The sequence below is a fragment of the Sus scrofa genome, chromosome 6 (assembly GCF_054392235.1).
Source record: "Sus scrofa isolate SSC_HxYL_T2T_F1_AM1 chromosome 6, Sscrofa_HxYL_maternal_Yorkshire_Landrace_v2.0, whole genome shotgun sequence".
Lineage (NCBI taxonomy): Eukaryota > Metazoa > Chordata > Mammalia > Artiodactyla > Suidae > Sus > Sus scrofa.
The window spans coordinates 65909563-65929340 of record NC_139388.1 but is presented as its reverse complement, the minus strand read 5'-3'; the positions used below and the strand labels follow the sequence as shown (position 1 = coordinate 65929340).

Below are 19778 nucleotides of genomic sequence, written 5' to 3'. Positions count from 1 at the left end.
TCAAAAAAATGTAATATAGCATATCAATAGGCTACAGAAGAAAAAAAAATTCTATCAACTGATTTAAAAAAAAATCATTCGACAAAATTCAATACCCATTGAAAATAGCAACAACAACAACAAAATCAGCAAATTAGGAATATGGGAAACTTTCTAAACTTGATAAAGAAGCCTCTTTGAAGAAAACCTAACAACTGTTATTTATGTTAGTTGTTAATGATGCAGACCTGAATACTGTTCCCATAATGTAAGGAACCACACAAAGATATATGTGCTCACTATTAATATTCAACATCATACTGGAAATCCTAGCCACTGCAATAAGACAAGAAAAGGAAACAACAGGTAGACAGATGGGAAGAAAAAAAAAATTATCTCTATTTGCAGATGGTATTTCAATGTTGAAAATCCCAAGCATTCTATCAAAAGAAATGGCTACAGTCCAGCAAGGTTGCAATATACCAACATAACATGAACAAAATTACACTTCTAACAAGACTGTGGACATTAAAATTTTAAAAATCAGTGCTATTTAAAATCACTTAAAAAAAAACCCTCTATATACAAATCTTCAAAACTGTACAGGACCTATTATTAAGACTTATAGTAGTGAAATAAATCAACCATATTAAATAAATGTAGATATATATTCATAAACTGGAAGACTCAAAACAGCAAAGACATTGACTGTCAACAAAATGATCTGCCAACTTAACTCAAATTCCATCAAAATTCAAAAAAGTTTTTTGGGGGGGGTAAAAATAGACAAGCTTATCCAAAACTTTATATGGAAATTAAAATAACGAGGAGTGCTACATCAGTTTTTGGGGTTTTTTTTGCTGCACCTGTGGCATATGGAAGTTATCAAGAGAATGAATCCGAGCTGCAGTTGCCACCTATGCCACAGATGTGGCAACACCGGATCCCACTGCACCATGCTGGGGATCAAACCTGCAAAGCCACAGAGACAATGCTGGATCTTTAACCCACCATGCCACAGCAGGAACTCCTCAATTTTAAATAGTAATAATGAGAGAGGAATCACTTTACTCAATTGAAAGGTTTACCACATAATTACAGCAACTGAGTAAACCAAAAATAGTACAGGACCAGTAAAAAGTCTGAGTATTAGGTCTTTAAGACCACAGGTTTGTCATTTAAAAATCAAAGACGAAACAGTCCTAACTGGTGCAAGAGAACATGTTCTTTCATATGTGAATTCTTATCTCTTTACATGTAAATGTTTTTGATAGCTCAAACCAGTATTTCTCACAAAAATTAAGGTCCATAAGAATAAAGAAAATGGGAGTTGCTTGGTGGCCCAGTGGTTAAGGATCTGGCGATGTCACTGCTGTGACTTGAATTTGATCCCTGACCTGGGAATTTCTGTATACCTCAGGTGCAGGAAAAAAAAAAAAGGTTTTAGAACAAAGATGTTCTATGGATGTTTCCAGACCTGCCTAACTCTCCTTACACAGGATAGCAATTAATGTATATACAAGCACATACAGTCTAGGTCCTTTACCACAGAAAAACTCTCCTCCTGCCAAGAAAACTAGGGAATCCATGACAAAGTGCCATAGCTTGGCAAGGACATCTAAAAGAAACTTTTTTTTGCAGTTCACTTTCTATTTTGAGTCTCTCCCTTCTTTTTTTAAGAAAATATTCCTGAGATAACACTGCAGTGTAAACTAAGAAGAAAGATGGAACTGAAGGTTTTCCCAAGTGCATTAACAACCACTGAGTCTCTCTTCTGGATGAAATCTCCGATGTAGAATAAGGCTATAGGCTGGGTCAATTTCCAATATGACTCTAGAGGACAAATGATATTCTGAAACAAGTTTTCTTACAGGGAAGAAATTTGTGGGGTTTCTCTTTGGTATGAATGATCAGATTCTGAGTAAGATGTTTCCTCTGGCAAAAGATTTTCCGCAGTGGTTACATTCAAAAAATCTTTTCCCAATAAAAGTTCTTGAAGGTTGACTGAGGTTTGCCCACTTGGGAAGGGTCTTCCCACATCTGTCACGCTGACAGGGTTTCGCCCAGTATGAACCCTTTGATGCTGAGTGAGGGAGGAGCTGCGACTGAAGGCCTTTCCACACTCACTGCACTCATAGGGCTTTTCTCCAGTGTGGATGATGGAGTGTCGAATAAGGTTTGTGCTCCAGCAGAAGGTTTTCCCACACTCGAGGCATTCGTAGGGCTTCTCGCCACTGTGAATCCGCTGGTGCCTTGTCAGGCCCGACCTGCGGTTAAAGGCCTTCCCACACTCGGTGCACTCATAGGGCTTCTCCCCAGTGTGGATGCTGAAGTGCCGAATGAGATCTGCCCGATTGCTAAAGGCTTTTCCACATTCTTTACACTCAAAGGGCTTCTCGCCAGTATGGGCCCTTTTATGCAAGATAAAAGTAGAGCAGTGAGTAAAGGCCTTTCCACATTCACTGCACACATAGGGCTTCTCCCCGGTGTGAATCCGCTGGTGCCTCTTGAGGTAGGACCTGTGGTTGAAGGCCTTCCCGCACTCGAGGCACTCGAAGGGCTTCTCCCCAGTGTGGATGACGTAGTGGTGAATGAGGGCGGCGCTCTCACAGAAGGCCTTGCCGCACTCGCTGCACTCATAGGGCTTCTCCCCAGTGTGCGTCTGCTGGTGCCACATGAGGTATGACCTGTGTTTGAAGACCTTGCCACACTCAAAGCACTCGTACGGATTCTCGCCGCTGTGGATGATGTAGTGTCGAATGAATCCTGGCCTGTCTCGGAAGGCTTTTCCACATTCCTTGCACACAAAGGGTTTTTCTCCAGTGTGGCTCCTGTTATGCAAAACAAAAGTAGAGCGATGGGTGAAGGCCTTTCCGCATTCATTGCATTTATAAGGTTTCTCTCCACTATGAATCCGCTGGTGCTGTGTAAGGTGTGACTTGCGGTTGAAGGCCTTGCCGCACTCCATGCACTTATAGGGCTTCTCCCCAGTGTGCACCATGTGGTGTTGAAGGAGATAAGTGCTCTTGCTAAATGTCTTCCCACACTCTGTGCATTCGTAGGGCTTCACTCCAGAGTGAATCCTCTCATGTCGAGCAAGGAGACGTTTCTTGTTAAACACTTTCCCGCAATCGTTGCACTTAAAGATATTTTCCTCTTCCTGGATCACGGGATCTTTACCTGATCCGCCTGAGTCATGGTCACGGACAGCTCCTCCTGCAGAGGCCTCCTGCACACCCCGTGAACACACACTAACAGCTGTTCCTAAGCTGCTGTGATCAGAGCCTGGATTCCCCGGGAGCTTCTCCTTTTGGGGTTCTATCTCTGGTCTCAAGTGTCCTTCCTGAATTTCCAATGACCCTTCCTGATTTTTGGTTTGACCTAATCGAGAGTCCTCTGAAGCTCCTTGTGCTAGGTGTTCCTGGAATGAGGCTCCACCAGACAGGGCTCGCTCACAAGTGGTAGGTTTTGTGGTCGTGGGCTTTCCCTGCTCACCTGAAAGAAATACAATATACAGAAAGACCTGTTAATTATGCCAACATAGAAGAGAGAATTAAGATTTCAGTGAAAAAAAAAAAAAAATGAAGATGACAACAGTGCCTCTGTGTCTACCATGTTCCCCTACTTCTGAATCTCAGCATAACAATTCTTTTCGTTGCCAATCCTTGGACTGTTGATATCTTGAAAGGGGGACCCCAAGGAGGCTGGCTTAGGGGACAGGATGCTGGAAAAAGACACAGTCAATTCCAGACTGGATATTTATGCAAACCCATCTGGGCTCATAGATAGGTTATGCTGAAGAGATAACTCACTGCAAAGCTTAGCCACACTAGAAAGACAAACTATGTGATCAGAAGATTGGGGCTTTGGGAGTTCCCGTTGTGGTGCAGCGGAAATGAATCCAACTAGGAACCATGAGATTGCAGGTTTGATCCCTGGCCTCACTCAGTGGGTTAAAGATCTGGTGTTGCCCTGAGCTGTGGTGTAGGTCGCAGATGTGGCTTGGCTCTAGTGTTGCTGTGGCTGTGGTGCACGTCAGCAGCTGTAGCTCCAATTCGACCCCTAGCCTGGGAGTCTCCATATGCTGTGGATACAGCCCTAAAGAGAAAGGAAAAAATAAATAAATAAAAAGGTTGGGCTTTGAGCCATAAGATAAAAGCCAGAGCTCCAGAAACAGGTAGAAGGCAGGAGACTGAGTCATCTAGGCACTGATCCAATCAGTTATGGTTATGAAATGAAATTCTTAAGCTGGCAATACTGCACGCATATACTGCCATACGTCAATGCCAGGAGGCTAACTTGCCCTTGAGGACATGGTAGCTCATGTCTGGAAACCCTCCAAAATCTGCTTGTGAAAAACATCTGATGCAAACCACTGGACAAAGACTTTACAACAACCATTCTTTTAAGCCACCCCATGGCACACGGAGTTCCTGGGCCAGGGAATGGATCTGGGCCACAGTTGCAACCTAAGCCACAGTTGCGACAATGCCAGACCCAGAACCCACTGTGCTGGGCTGGGGATCAAACCCGTGTCCCAGTGCTCCAAAGACAATGCCAATTCCATTGTACCACAGTGGGAACTTCCCTTTTCTTCTTTTGGCCACACTTCACAACACGGGGAAGCTCCTGGGCCAGGGATCAAATCTGTGCCATAGCAGCAACTTGACCACTGCAGTGACAATGCTGGATCCTTAACCCACTGTGCCACAAGGGAACTCCCTACAACAGTCATCTTAAATTAGTTCAAGCAACGAAAGGAAGACATGGAGGAAGTCAAGAAAACTAGGTATAAATGAAATGGAAAGATCAATACAAAGATATAAAACCTAAAAAGTAAAAAGGAATTCAGGGGCAAAAAGTACAATAACTAAAAAAGGTCACAGCAAGCATGAAGCAACTTGTCAAATACAAGGGGAGAAAAGATTTCTCATCATAAACTTGGGAGTCCAGAAAGTAGTGGTGCAATATATTCAAACATAACACAAACAAAAAGTGTCAAGCAAGAATCCTGTATCTGGTAAAACTATTCTTCAAGAACAAGGATGAAAGTGCCCATCGGAGCTCAGTGAAAGCGATTCTGACTAGTGTCCATGAGGACACAGGTTCGATCCCTGGCCTCGCTCAGTGGGTTAAGGATCCAGTGTTGCTCTGAGCTGTGGTGTAAGTTACAGACATGGCTCAGATCTGGCGTTGCTGTGGCTCTGGTCTAGGCCAACAGCTGCAGCTCCGATTCAACCCCTAGCCTGGGAACCTCCAAATGCCTCAAGTGCAGCCCTGAAAAAGACTTAAAAAAAAAAAAAAAAAAAAAAAGAATGAGGATGAGGGAGTTCCTGTTGTGGCACAGGGGTAAGGAACTTGACTAGGATCCATGATGATTCGGATTCAATCCCTAGTCTCGCTCAGTGGGTTAAGGATCCAGCGTTGCTGTGAGATGTGGTATAGGTTGCAGACGTGGCTCGGATCTGGTGTTGCTGTGGCTGTGGTGTAGGTCGGCAGCTGTAGCTCTGATTAGATCCCTAGCCTAGGACTCTCCATACACTGCGAGTGCAGCCCTAAAAATCCCCCCCTCAAAAAAAGGTGGTTCTTTGAAAAAAATCAAGAAAATTGACAAACCTGCAGCTAGATGAACTAAGAAAAAAAGACTCAAATTACTAAAATCAGGAGTTCCCATCGTGGCTCAGAGGTTAATGAACCCGACTAGAATCCATGAGGACGCGGGTTCGATCCCTGGCCTCGCTCAGTGGGTTAAGGATCCAGTGTTGCCGTGAGCTGTGGTATAGGTCGCAGATGCGGCTCAGATCCTGTGTTGCTTCGGCTGGTGTAGGTTGCGGACGTGGCTCAGATCCTGTGTTGCTGTGGCTGTGGTGTAGGCTGGCAGCAACAGTTCCAATTAGACCCCTAGCCCAGGAACCTCCATGTGCCATGGGTGCAGCCCTAAAAAGGACGAAAGACAAAAAAAAAAAAAAAATTTACTAAAATCAAAGATGAGGGAGGTCCTTTGTGGCTGAGTAGGTTAAGGACTCAGCACTGTCACTGCAGCAGCTTGGGTTGCTGCTGTGGTGCAGATCTAATCCCTGGCCTGGGAACTTCAAAATGCTGCAGCAAAAAAAAAAAAAAAAAAAAAAAAAAAAAAAAAAAAGCATGAAAGTAGGGGCATTACTGTTCATTCTACAGAAATAACAATATTTCATAAGGGAACACTATGAAGAACTATACCCCAACAAATTGGAAAACCTAGATGAAATGGACATATTCCTAGAAACACAAACTGGAGCTCCCGTCGTGGCTCAGCAGTTAGTGAACCTGACTAGCATCCATGAGGATGGAGGTCTGATCTCTGGCCTCACTCAGTGGGTTAAGGATTTGGCATTGCCGTGAGCTGTGGTATAGGTCACAGGTGCGGCTCTGATCCTAAGTTGCTGTGGCATAGGCCGGCGGTTACAGCTCCGATTGGATCCCTAGCCTGCGAACCTTCATGTGCCATGGGTGCAGTCCCCAAAAGACAAATATACTAAAAAAAAAAAAAAAAAAAAAAAGAAACACAAAACCTATGAAGACTAAATCACAGAGAAATATAAAATTTGAATAGACCTATAACGAGAAAGACTGAATTCATAATCAAAATCCCCCATTACAGAAAAATCCTGGGGAGTTCCCATTGTGGCACAGTGGTAATGAACCCAACTAGTAACCATGAGGATGTAGGTTTAATCCCTGGCCTCAATCAATCGGTTAGGTATCCGGAATTGCCATGTGCTGTGGTGTACATGCAGATGTATGTACAATGAGACACCAACATCCAATGCTTTCACTGACATGTGGAATCTGAAAAAACGACAGACTGAACTTCTTTGCAGAACAGATGCTGACTCACAGACATTGAAAAACTTATGGTCTCCGGAGGAGACAGTTTGGGGGGTGGGGGGATGTGCTTGGGCTGTGGGATGGGAATCCTGTGAAACTGGATTGTTATGATCATTATACAACTAGATGTGATCAATTCATTTGAGAAATAAAAAAAAAAAAAGAAAAAAAAAGAAATCTATTTCTTGCCTATCACTTTGTCTCTCGATGAAGTCCTTTCGTGCAGAGGCATAAAGAACCTGAACCTCAGTGACTCCAGACATCGGAAAATACTCTGAGCTCCATGTCCTTGGAACGGTTTTGCAGGTGCTGAAGCCCCAGCAGGCAGAAGTCAACTGTGTGCTGCCCACAAGCATGTAGACCCCAGACCAATCAGAACCAGGAGTTTGATGATGCTGACTCCCAATTACCTCATCACCCACCAATCAGGAAAATGTTCAAGAGCTGATCATGCCCTGCTCCTCAAACACTAGAAGATTCCTCACTACCCCCTCCATTGGGGGCACAGTCCTTGGGGCACTAGCCTGCTGTGTTCCCCTCTTTGCCTGGCAATTAAAGCTACTTTTCTACTTTCTCCAAAAAAAACAAACAAACAAAAACAAAAAACAAAAAACACCACAAACCAGGAATGTAAGGAAACTACCCAAATAAAATAAAAGCCATATAAGGAGTTTCCATCATGGCGCAGCGGAAACGAATCCAACTAGGAACCATGAGGTTGTGGGTTCGATCCCTGGTCTCACTCAGTGGGTTGGGGATCTGGCGTTGCTGTAAGCTGTGGCGTAGGCTGGCAGCAACAGCTCCTATTCCACCCCTAGCCTGGGAACGTCCATATGCCATGGGTGTGAACCTAAAAAGACAAAAGACAAAAATAAATAAATAAATAAAAACCCATATATAACAAAAAACCACAGCAAAGAGCATACTCCATAGTGAAAGTTGGAAAGCTTTTCCTCCAAGTTCGGGAAAGGTTAAGGGCATCCATTTTCACCACTTCTATTCAACACAATAGTCGAAGTTGTGGACAGAGCAACAGAAAGAAATCAAAAAGCACCCACGTTGGAAAGGAAGAGGTAAAACTGTTTTTGCTTAGAGATGATAGTTTCTTGTATGTAAAAACCATAAAGAAACCACAAAATAACTGTTAGAATAAATGAGTTCATCAAAGTAGCAGGATACGAGATCAATCAATACACAAAAATAAGCTGCATTTATATACACGAACAATGAACAATTCAAAAATGAAATTATAATTCCATTTACAGTAGCATGAAAAACAATAAAACACTTAGGAAGCGGCCCAAGAGATAGCAACAACAACAACAAAAAGACAAAAAAAAAAAAAAAACAAAAAAAACTGACTACAAAACTACAGTAATTTTTTCTTTTTTTTTTTGGTCTTTTTGCCTTTTCTAGGGCTGCTCCCGTGGCATATGGAGGTTCCCAGGCTACGGGTCGAATCGGAGCTGTAGCCACCGGCCTATACCACAGCCACAGCAACGCAGGATCCAAACTGCATCTGCAGTCTACACCACAGCTCACGGCAATGCTGGATCCTTAACCCACTGAGCAAGGCCAGGGATCGAACCCAAAACCTCATGGGTCCTAGTTGGATTTGTTAACCACTGCGCCATGACGGGAACTCTGAAACTACAGTAATCTAAAATCAGATAAATAGATCAAGGGAATCAAGAGCCCGGTAACATAAAACTCAACAGCAACAACACAAACAACCCAATTGACAAATGGGCAGAAGACCTAAATGGACATTTCTCCAAAAAAACATACAGATGGCCAACAGGCACATGAAAAAATGCTCCACATCACTAATTATTAGAGAAATGCAAATCAAAACTCCAATGAGGTATCACCTCACCTTGGTCAGAATGGCCTTCATGAGCAAGTCTCAAATAACAAATACTGGAGGGGGTGTGGAGAAAAGGGACCCCTTCTGCACTGTTGGTAGGAATGTAAATTGGTACAACCACTATCAAAAACAGTATGGAGGTACCTCAGAAAACAAAATTTAGAACTTTGTATGAGCCAGCAATCCCACTCCTGGGCATCTATCTGGACAAAACTCTAGTTCAAAAAGATACATATATCCCTATGTTCATTGCAGCACCATTCACAATGGCCGAGACAAGGAAGCAACTTAAACATTGATAGATGAGTGGATTAAGAAAATGTGGCACAGGAGTTCCTGTTGCGGCACAGCAGAAACAAATCCAACTGGTATCCATGAGGATGCTGGTTCAATCCCTGGCCTCACTCAGTAGGCTGGGCATCTGGTGTGGCTGTGGTATAGGCCGGCAGCTGTACCTCCCATTCAACCCCTAGACTGGGAACCTCCACATGCTGCGGGTGCAGTCCTAAAAAGCAAAAAAAAGAAAAAAAAAAAAAGATGTGATACATACATACACTGGAATACTATTCAGCCATAATAAAGAAAATGCTGGAGTTCCCATCGTGGTGCAGTGGAAACGAATCTGAATAGGAACCATGACGTTGAAGATTCGATCCTGGCCTCACTCAGTGGGTTAAGGATTCGGCGTTGCTGTGAGCTGCAGCATAGGTCACAGATGTGGCTCGGATCTGGCATTGCTGTGGCTGTGGTGTAGGCCGGCAGCTGTAGCTCCAATTAGACCCCTAGCTTGGGAACCTCCATATGCAGTGAGTGCGGCCCTAAAAGGCAGACACACATGAAAAAGAAAATGCCATTTGCAGCAACATGGATGGAACTAGAGATTCTCAAACTAAGTGAAGTCAGAAAGAGAAAAAAATTAGCATATGGTTATCACTTATATCTGGAATCTAGTATATGGCACAAATGAACCCATCTACAGAACAGAAACAAACTCATGGACATGGAGAACAGACTTGTGGTTGCCAAGGGGTAAGGGGAGGGAGAGGGATGGGCTGTGAGTTTGGGGTTAGTTGATGCAAACTCTTGCCTTTGAAGTGGATAAGCAATGAGGTCCTGCTGCATAGAACAGGGAACGATATCTAATCTCTGGTAATGGAACATGATGGAGGCTACTGTGAGAAAAAGACTGCATATATATGTGTGACCGGGTCACTCTGTTGTACAGTACATTGTAAACCAACTGTAATAAAAAAAATTCTAACAAAAACCTAGTAACGAACCCTTACATGTATCATCAAATAATTCTGACAAGGACGCCAAGACCATCCAATAGGGGAAACGACAGCATTTACAATAAACAGTGCTGGGAAAACTGAATACCTAAAAGCAAAGGAATTAAATAGGACGCTTATCTAATATCATAAACAAACATTAGCTCAAAATGGATCAAAGATCTAAAACTACAAACTTCAAAGAAGAAAACAGAGGGCAAAATCAGCATGGCAGTGGATGTGGCAAAGATTTCTTAGGTATGACACCAAAGGCACAGGCAACAAAAGAAAAAAACAGAAAAACTGTAATTCATAAATAAAAATTTGTGCATCAAGGAGGTCTATCATGGCTCAATGGTATTGAACCTGACAAGTATCCATGAGGATGCAGGTTCCATCCCTGGCCGCGCTCAGTGGGTTAAGGATCTGGCACTGCCACGAGCTACAGTGCATGTCACAGACTCGGCTCAGATCCTGCCTCGCTGCGGCTGTGGGGTAGGCTGGCAGCTACAGCTCCAAATGGAGTCCTAGCCTGGGGAACTTCCACATGCCGCAAGTGCAGCCCTAAAAAAGCAAAAAAAAAAAAAAAAAAAAAAAAATCTCTTCAAAAGAATTTGAGAAACATTTGCAAATCATTTATCTGATAAAGGATAAGGATTAATATCCTGAATATATAGAGAACTCAAACTTAACAACCAAGAAAACCCCTGAATTTCCCTGGCGGCGCAGCGGGTTAAGGATCCCGCATTGTCACTGCAGCAGCTTGGAGCACTGCTGGGGTAAGGGTTTGAACCCTGGCCCAGGAATTTCCACATGGCGTTGCCAAAAAGAAAAAGCAAACAAACCATCCTGATACGACAATGGGGAAGGACTTGAATCGACATTTCTTCACAGAGGACATACCCATGGCTGAGAAGCACAAGACAAGACGCTCCATGTTACCAAGCATCAGGGAAACGAAACTTGAAACTATGATGAGATACCATCTCACACCCATTAGGATAGAACGAAAGAACAAACAACTGGTGAAGATGTGCAGAAACTGAAACTTGGGCGCTGGTGGCAGGAAGATCAAATAGCACACCATCTGTGGAACGCAGTATGGCAGTTCCTCGGAAAACCAAAAATGCCATGACCACTTGATCCAGCAATTCTACTTCTTGTTATATGCCAAAAGAACCGAAACCAGGGTCTCAAAAGATATTTACACACCCATGTTTATGGCAGCATTATTCACAATAGCTAAGACATGCAACGGAGTTCCCGTCGTGGCGCAGTGGTTAGCGAATCCGACTAGGAACCATGAGGTTGCAGGTTCAACCCCTGGCTTTGCTCAGTGGGTTAAGGATCCAGCATTGCTGTGAGCTGTGGTGTAGGTGGCAGACGTGGCTCAGATCCTGCGTTGCTGTGGCTGTGGCGCAGGCTGGTGGCTACAGCTCAGATTCCACCCGTGGCTACAGCTCCAATTAGACCCCTAGCCTGGGAACCTCCATATGCCGCAGGAGCGGCCCTAGAAAAGGCAAAAAAAAAACAAAACAAAAAACATGGAAGGAACTCATTCCATCAAGGGATGAATGGGTAAGCAAAATGCCACACACACGGAACATTACTGAGCCTTAAGAAGAAATGCATCTTTGGGGCACAGTCTTTAAGGCATTAGTCTGCTGTGGCCGCCTTTGCCTGGCAAAGCAATAAAGCCATCTTTTTCTCTTTCAGCCTCCCCCAAAAAAGAAAGAAGAAATGAATTTTTTAAAAGAAATGAGGTGGCGGGTTCGGTCCCTGCCCTTGCTCAGGGGGTTAACGATCCGGCGTTGCCGTGAGCTGTGGTGTAGGTTGCAGTCGCGGCTCGGATCCCGCGTTGCTGTGGCTCTGGCGTAGGCCGGCGGCTACAGCTCTGATTGGACCCCTAGCCTGGGAACCTCCATATGCCGGGGGAGCGGCCCAAAGAAATAGCAAAAAGACAAAAAAAAAAAAAAAAAAAAGAAAGAAAAAAAAGAAATGATTTTATTGATTTATGTTTCTTGGCTGCGCCCTCGACATGCGGAATTCAACCTGCACCAAAGCAGCAACCCAAGCCCCTGCAGTGACAACATCAGATCCTTAACCTACTGCGTCACATGGGAACTCCAAACAGGAATGAAATTTTGGAAGTTCCTGCTGTGGCTCAGTGGAAACAAATCTGACTAGTATCTATGTGGATGCACATTCGATCCCTGGCCTTGCTCAGTGGGTTAAGATTCCGGCATTGTTGTGAGCTGTGGTGCAGGCCGCAGATGCGGCTCAGATCTGGTGTGGCTGTGGCTGGCAGCTGTAGCTCCCATTCAACCCCTAGCCTGGGAACCTCTGTAAGCCACGGGTGCGGCCCTTAAAAAAAAAAAAAAAAAAAAAAAAAAAAAAAAAAAAAAAAAAAGAACGAAATTTTGACAAATGCTACAATATGGATGGATCTTGAGGCCACTATGCTGAATGAAACCTGAAATACACCAGTCACAGACACAAAAGACTGTTTGATTCCAATTATATGAGGTACTTAAAATAGTCAAAATCGCAGACACAGAAAAGACAACTGTGGTTGCCAGGAGCTGGGCTGAGGAGCAGGTATTACAGGGAAATGGGAGAGTCACTACATTGTGGGAACAGTTTCAGTTTTCAATGATAACGGCTCATGGAGATGGATGGTGGTAATGAATACATGACATTATGAATTTTGGTTTTTTTCTTCCTATGGCTGCACTTGCAGCATATAGAAGTTTCCAAGCTAGGGGTCAAATCAGAGCTGCAGCTGCAGCCTACACCACAGACACGGCAAAAACAGATCGAGCTGCATCTGTGACCTATGCCACAGCTTGGGGCATGGACCTGGGTGTGAGTCAGAACGACTGCTTCCATGTGCTGAGCATGGAGATGCTGGCATCTGTGTGACAGGGCAGCCGGCTCTAACTCAGCCCAACCTATACACAGAGACACTAGGGGCCTTGAGCTTCACAAGGGCCACAGAGATGGTGAGACACCCAGGTCTAAAGCCCATGACACATCTCAGCCCAGGCCCCTATCCTCTGGGAGGACAGAACGAGGACCGTGGGGTCAAAGGGTCCCTTTGACCCTATCCCTTCCCCTGGGGACCAGGGCCAGGGCCTCCTCCAGGGCTGCAGCCTGCAGGGCCTTCCCCCCGCCCACACCTGGGCTCCTACCTGGACAGGTGCTTTGGGAGAGGTCTTTCTGCACCATCCACAGCTCCCGCCCGTGCTCCAGCTGGCAGATCAGCTCAGGTCTGGGAACTGGACACCCTGTTCATGGAGGAAGGAAGAAGATACTGGATTTCTGTGAACCGAACACCACCTCTCAACCGAGTTTGGGAACTCAGGCTGTGGCCGGGAGGCCAGGAGGACGCTGCTCCCATGCATACAGAATGCTGAATCCGGACCTGGAAACCAAAGGTGTGTCATACTGCCGTGGAGTTTTATTCCTAGTACCAAGTCAAAAACTAACATACCGACTATAATCATGGTCAAAGGACTACATTCAAGCAACTTAAGCACATCATGTATTGCAAAATTGAAATGAGGGAGTTCCTGTCATGGTGCAGCGGAAACAAATCCGACAAGGAACCATGAGGTTGCAGGTTCGATCCCTGGCCTTGCTCAGTGGGTTCAGGATCCGGCGTTGCCGTGAGCTGTGGTTCAGGTTGCAGACGCGGCTCGGATCCCGCATTGCTGTGACTCTGGCGTAGGCCGGCGGCTACAGCTCTGATTGGACCCCTAGCCTGGGAATCTCCAGATGCCGTGGGAGCGGCCCTAGAAAAGGCAAACAAACAAACAAGCAAACAAACACAATGACAACAACAACAAAAAACGCAAAAAACTCACAGAAGACAGCTTCATAAATGAAGGTGTATGTTCGTAACCGAGGAAGTTCAGCTGAATGAGAGACGGAGGCAGTGGCTGAATTCTCCCGACTCTGCTGAGGACCGGGAGCCGGGAGGAGGGAGGATGTCTGGAGCCAGCCTGAAACACTGCTGACAGCGTAACATGAGCCAGACCTCGTCCCTTACAAGCAACCCACTTTTCACTGTTCTTACAACCCCTCAGAAGGGGACGCCTGCAAAGCCCAGGGAAATGGTAAGCCCAATCCCTCGTGCAGAAGGCAGGTCAACCTGAAAATGCAGCATTAAAATCAAAACAGTGAGGATATGGGGGAAGTTAGCAACAGTTGAGGGGTGGGGTGTTAAGATTCAGAACAGAACCCAGATTTTCCCCAAACAAGGAGGCAGGAGGCAGGACAGAGACAAAAGCATGGCTTCCTCGGGGTGTCTCTCAATGTCCCTAATAAAGTGTCCACGAGGTTTCGGAAACGGGGCTTCCCAACCCGTGTGGGTGACATTTAGATCCAGAAAACGATTCGTTGAGAAGAAGGGGACAGAGAGTGTGAATCCTGTGCAGAATAAGGATGTGAAGATGCAGTCCAGAGAGTTCCCAGCATGGCCCAGCGGAAACGAATCCAGCTAGGAACCATGAGGTTGCGGGTTCGATCCCTGGCCTTGCTCAGTGGGTTAAGGATCCAGCGTCACCAAGAGCTGTGGTGTAGGTCGCAGTCGAGGCTCGGATCTGGTGCTGCTGTGGCTGTGACTACAGCTGGCAACGACAGCTCCAATTAGATCCCTAGCCTGGGGATCCTTCATCTGCCATGAGTGCGGCCCTAAAGAGACAAAAGACAAAAAAAAAAAAAAAAAAAAAAAGGATGCATTCCAGGAAGTTCCCATCGTGGTACAGCAAAAACAAATCCAACTAGTATCCATGACGATGAAGATTTGATCCCTGTGGGTTGGGGATCTGTCATTGCCATGAGCTGTGGTGTATGCCAGCAGCTGCAGCTCTGTTTGACCGCTAAGCCTAGGAACTTCCAGATGCCATGGGCGTGGCCCTAAAAAGCAAAAAAAAAAGAAGTATTCCGGATCTCCAACTAACACATGCCTGTAACCGCAACGTCCCAGTAGTGACCACCCAAAAGGTCTCCAGACAATGCCAAGAATCTGTTGGAGGACAATATAATCCTTGGATGAGAACCACTGGCTTAGAAGGATATAAATGGGGTGACAAGACAAAGTAAGTGTGACAGGCGAGGGGCCTCTAAGATATTTTGGGGTCAGAACACAGCTGGTGAGAAGGTGGTGACAGTGCTGAGCCGGGGGGCCCCGGGAAAAGACAAAATGCCCAAGAACACCCGCCAGGCAGAGAACAGCCCCTGCAGAGGCCCGGGGCAAAGGTGTCAGGTTTGCGCAAGGAAACAGCAAGACGACTGGAGCACAGGGGGCTCCAGGCGAGCATGGGAACAGGAGTGAAGAGGTCGGCAGTGCCCGAGAGTGGACTGTTGTACTTTATTTTATTTTATTGTCTTTTTGCCTCTTCTAGGGCCACTCCCGCAGCATATGGAGGTTCCCAGGCTAGGGGTCGAATCGGACCTGTAGCTGCCAGCCTACGCCAGAGCCACAGCAACACCAGACCCGAGCAGCATCTGCAACCTACACCACAGCTCCTGACAACGCCAGATCCTTAACCCACTGAGCAAGGCCAGGGATGGAACCCGCAACCTCATGGTTCCTAATCGGATTCGTTCACCACTGAGACACGACAGGAGCTCCCCTGGACTGTTGTACTTTCAAAAGTTGGTTGTAAACTACCTAGCAATGCCAAACGTTTCCTACTTTTGTGCCACCTCCACTCCTTGACACAGACCATAACCCCAGTTCTCTGAACGCGGGCATGGCTTCCCCTGAGCCCTGGACGGACAGCCCTCCTCAAGCTGCTGTTTCGCAGGCCTGGCACCCCTGCCACTGGGGGCTGGGGAGCCCTCTGCTGAGCGGGACCATCCCGGCCATCCTGGGGTGCGGAGTGGCACCCCGGGACTCCAGCCCTAGAAGCCGGCCCCACCCACACCCCAGGCCTGACACTCAGACGAGGCTGCAGCCACGGCCCGACGTCCCCTGGGGGACAAACCCACCACCAGAGGCTGCGCGGCACTACTCTCTCCTGCGGCAGCAGAGGATCTCGGCCGGGACTCAGGGCACAAGAGACAAGCATGGAGGCGCACGAGAACAGAGAAGCCCCAGAGCCGAGAGCCCGGCGTGGAGAACGACACCCGCTGGCCCTGAAGGCAAAGGCCTCCTGGGAGCCCGCCTGCCTCGCCCTCGTCCCGGAGGACACCCTGGCACTCACAGCCCTGCTGGCTGGGTCGGGCAGGACCCCGGAGCCAGTGGGTCTCCTCCAGTCAGCTCCCCCTCTGGAAGGCGAAATAATCTCACATGGAGGCCAGTCTGTGCGGGGCCCTGGGGGAGAGGCTCAGGGAACTAGGGACTCGAGCGGCCACTCCTGCCTCGAGGACACCCCCAAGGAGTCCCCCAACAGGGGAAGAAGAGAAACAGGGTACCTATGCCAAGAAGTAGCAACAAGGCACCTGGGGCCCCAGAGAGCAGGGACCGGGGTGGCCACTCCTGTCTTAAACGTGCTGAGGCGCAAAAGACAGGGTTGGGAGCAGAGTCAGAGGGAGAAGCCAAGATGAGAAGCCAGGGCATATGTGTAGCAACATGGATGGACCTAGAAATGACCACACTGAGTAAAGTCAGACAGAGAAAGACTAAGGCCCTGTGGCATCACTTTTATGTAGAATCCAATAAAAAAAAGATACGAAAGAACGTTTTTCACAAGCAGAAGCAGGAGTTCCCTTCATGGCTCAGCGGTAAGGAACCCGACTGGTATCCACGAGGATGTGCATTGCCGTGAGCTGTGGTGTAGGTCAAAGACTCAGCTTGGATCTGGCATGGCTGTGGCTGTGGCACAGGCCAGCAGCTGCAGCTCCGATTTGCCCCTTAGCCTGGGAACCTCCATAAGCCGTGGGTGTGGCCCTTAAAAAAGAGGAAAAAAAAAATTCTGGGCATAATCCTGGTGGTTCCCAGGCCCTGATACAGCCCGGCTGGAAATTCTGCTTTCGGATTCTACAGATCACCCACATTTCCTTCCACCGCTTTCTAGAAGTCAGAGGGACAACACATTTCTTTAGCAAAGGACACTGAGGAATTCCCGTTGTGGCTCAGTGGCTAACGAATCCGACTAGGAACCATGAGATTGTGGGTTCGATCCCTGAACTTGCTCACTGGGTTAAGGATCTGGCGTTGTCAGGAGCTGTGGTATAGGTTGCAGACGCGGCTCGGATCCCGCGTTGCTGTGGCTCTGGCGTAGGCTGGTGGCTACAGCTCCAATTCAACCCCTAGCCTGGTAACCTCTACATATCGAGGAGGCGGCCCAAGAAATGGCAAAAAAACAAGAAATTAAAAAATAAAAAAAAGGAGTTCCCGTCATGGCGGAGTGGTTAATGAATCCGACTAGGAACCATGAGGTTGCGGGTTCGGTCCCTGCCCTTGCTCAGTGGGTTAATGATCCGGCGTTGCCGTGAGCTGTGGTGTAGGTTGCAGACGCGGCTCGGATCCTGCGTTGCTGTGGCTGTGGTGTAGGCCGGGGGCTACAGCTCCGATTCGACCCCTAGCCTGGGAACCTCCATATGCCGTGGGAGCGGCCCAAAGAAATAGCAAAAAGATAAAAAACCAAAAAACCAAAAACCAAAAAACACACTGGGATCACAGTCAGGAAGAGATGAATGGGCAATGATGAAGGCTCTGAGGAAGAGGAATGGAGCGCCCCTGAGGCCGTCCTGACCAGCCAAGATGGAGCCAGAGGCTGAGATACAGGAAGCAGCAGGTCTCCCGCACCAGGGACTGCATGGGACCTACCCAGAGACACCAGCAGCCCTCGGTTTTCCAGCATCACCTCCTGGTACAGGGTCCGCTGAGCTGGGTCCAGCTGTCCCCACTCCTCCTGGGTAAACGTCACAGCCACATCATCAAAGGTCACAGACACCTGCAATGTCAAATCGAGACAACGGCATGAGCCTTGGGACGGGTGGATGGAATCAGAGCTTGTCTCTGCAAGGCTGGTAGTGGCACACAAACTCAAAGGGCTGTATATCATGTCTAAAAGCAACCAAATCCCTTCTAGTTTGGGGTTTTTGCTGTTTTTTCTGTTTGTTTGTTTTGTTTTTTGGTTTTTTTGTGTGTGTGTTTTTAGGGCTGCACCTGTGGCATATGGAAGTTCCCAGGCTAGGGGTGGAATTGGAGCTACACGTACCAGCCTACACCACAGCCACAGCAACTTGGGATCCAAGCCATGTCTGCGACCTACACCACAGCTCACGGCAATGCCAGATCCTTAACCCAATGAGCAAAGCCAGGGGTCGAACCAGAGTCCTCATGGATACTGGTCGGCTTGTTATCACTGTGCCACGACTGGAGCCCCTCTCATCCAGTTCTTAAGTCATCGTTTTCACTAGTGTCTCCTGATGAAAACCACTCCATATAGATTAAGGATAGATAAACAAAATAGTGTCTCAGCACTGATTGCCATACAATGTATGTTTAATAAATGAAAACTCTGGAGTACCTGTTGTGGCTGAGTGCTAACAAAACTGACTAGAAACCATAAGGTTACAGGTTCGATTCCTGGCCCTGCTCAAGTGGGTTAAGAATCCAGTGTTGCCATAAACTGTGCTGTAGGTCAAAGAGGCAGCTCCGATCCTTCACTGATGGGGCTGTGGTGTAGGCTGGCAGCAATGGCTCTGAATGTAAGCCTAGCCTGGGAACTTCCATATGCCACGGGTGTAGCCATAAAAAGCAAAAAAAAAAAAAAAAAAAAAAAAAAAAGGAAAAGAAAAACAAAACTCTCTGGCATACAATCACAGAGCATCCTGTACGACTGCTTAAAGTAGCATATACGGCTTTCTCTGTTTGGATTTTAAGCTGGAAGTAGGCTGAAACATTAGGAAAAAGGTCAGTTATTGACCAAGTCCCGGTCATTTGGGGCTCTGTTTTAGATGTCATGTTCACCTTCCTGGTCTGTCTCTAGGGATAGACATCTGGCTACTGGCAAGTCTGACTTCAACTGGGCAGGATTCCTGGGTCGCTGATTGTAGATAAGGGCTTGGATTCCTGGGCAGGTGGTCTGTCAAAGTTCTCTTTTCATATACTGGGTGTCGGTCGTCCACCTGTACGTTCCGTCTCGCCTGTTCTAAGACCGAGGTAAAGTCAGGGACGAGTCAGCCCCCCGTGCCGGACACACACACAACTGCAAAGAGATACCTAGTGCCTTTCTTCACCCACAGCCTGCGCAGGAACCTTTCTGAACCAGCAGAGAAGCAGCAGTGCCACCAACATCGTCCACTCACCCGCGCCGCCTCCATCCACGCTGCCGCCATCATGGGCCCCCGAGGAGACAGCGGCGCCGGGACAGGCGGCCCCTGAGACGGGTCCCGCGGGCTCGGCCGACCGACACGTCTTCTCTGCCCGGGAAAAGGGATCGATCACAAGGAGGCTCCCGACTCGCGCAAAGGAGCGGAGGTGAGTCCTAGCCTCCCTTCCGGTCATTCGCGAAGGGGCGCACTCGAAGCGGCCACAGACCGCCAATGCCCACCCCACAGCTGGCGTGGACGGAACCGTCGCACGCAAGTGACGTCCGCCAGCAAGGAAGCCGGAAGTCCCGCCCTCCGCGGAAAAATGTCCCCGCCGGGGGCCGTCATTGGCCCAGAGCCGGCCTCTAAGGCGCGGGGCCCAGCCTTCTGGGCAATGTAGGTTTTTTCTCTGCCAGCCATGAGCGGCGGCGTCCGGTCTGGAGGAGCTCTTCCCAGGTGTAGGAGACTCAGCCAGAACACGAATCAGATCCGCCGCTTCACAGGGGGCGCAGCTGCGGGGCACC

The 19778-nt window shown here is 47.6% G+C and overlaps 1 protein-coding gene across 3 annotated transcripts; it reads right to left on the bottom strand.

The window, feature by feature from the left end:
- Nucleotides 1-356: 356 nt before the first annotated feature.
- LOC110261311 (uncharacterized) lies at nucleotides 357-19505 on the bottom strand. 3 transcript variants are annotated; one of them, XM_021097295.2, is made up of 4 exons: nucleotides 19166-19505; nucleotides 17765-17891; nucleotides 13176-13271; nucleotides 357-3474 (listed from the first exon to the last, which is right to left on the bottom strand). In XM_021097295.2, the coding sequence occupies exons 2-4, from the start codon at nucleotides 17796-17798 to the stop codon at nucleotides 1847-1849; spliced, it is 1758 nt and encodes a 585-aa protein (XP_020952954.1). In that variant the 5' UTR covers nucleotides 17799-17891; nucleotides 19166-19505; the 3' UTR covers nucleotides 357-1846. The 3 variants fall into 3 exon arrangements, with proteins under 3 accessions (XP_020952954.1, XP_020952953.1, XP_084818499.1); XM_021097294.2 differs by having other exon boundaries at nucleotides 19252-19505; XM_084962373.1 differs by lacking the exons at nucleotides 17765-17891; nucleotides 19166-19505 and adding an exon at nucleotides 13851-14679 and having other exon boundaries at nucleotides 13176-13408.
- Nucleotides 19506-19778: the final 273 nt, after the last annotated feature.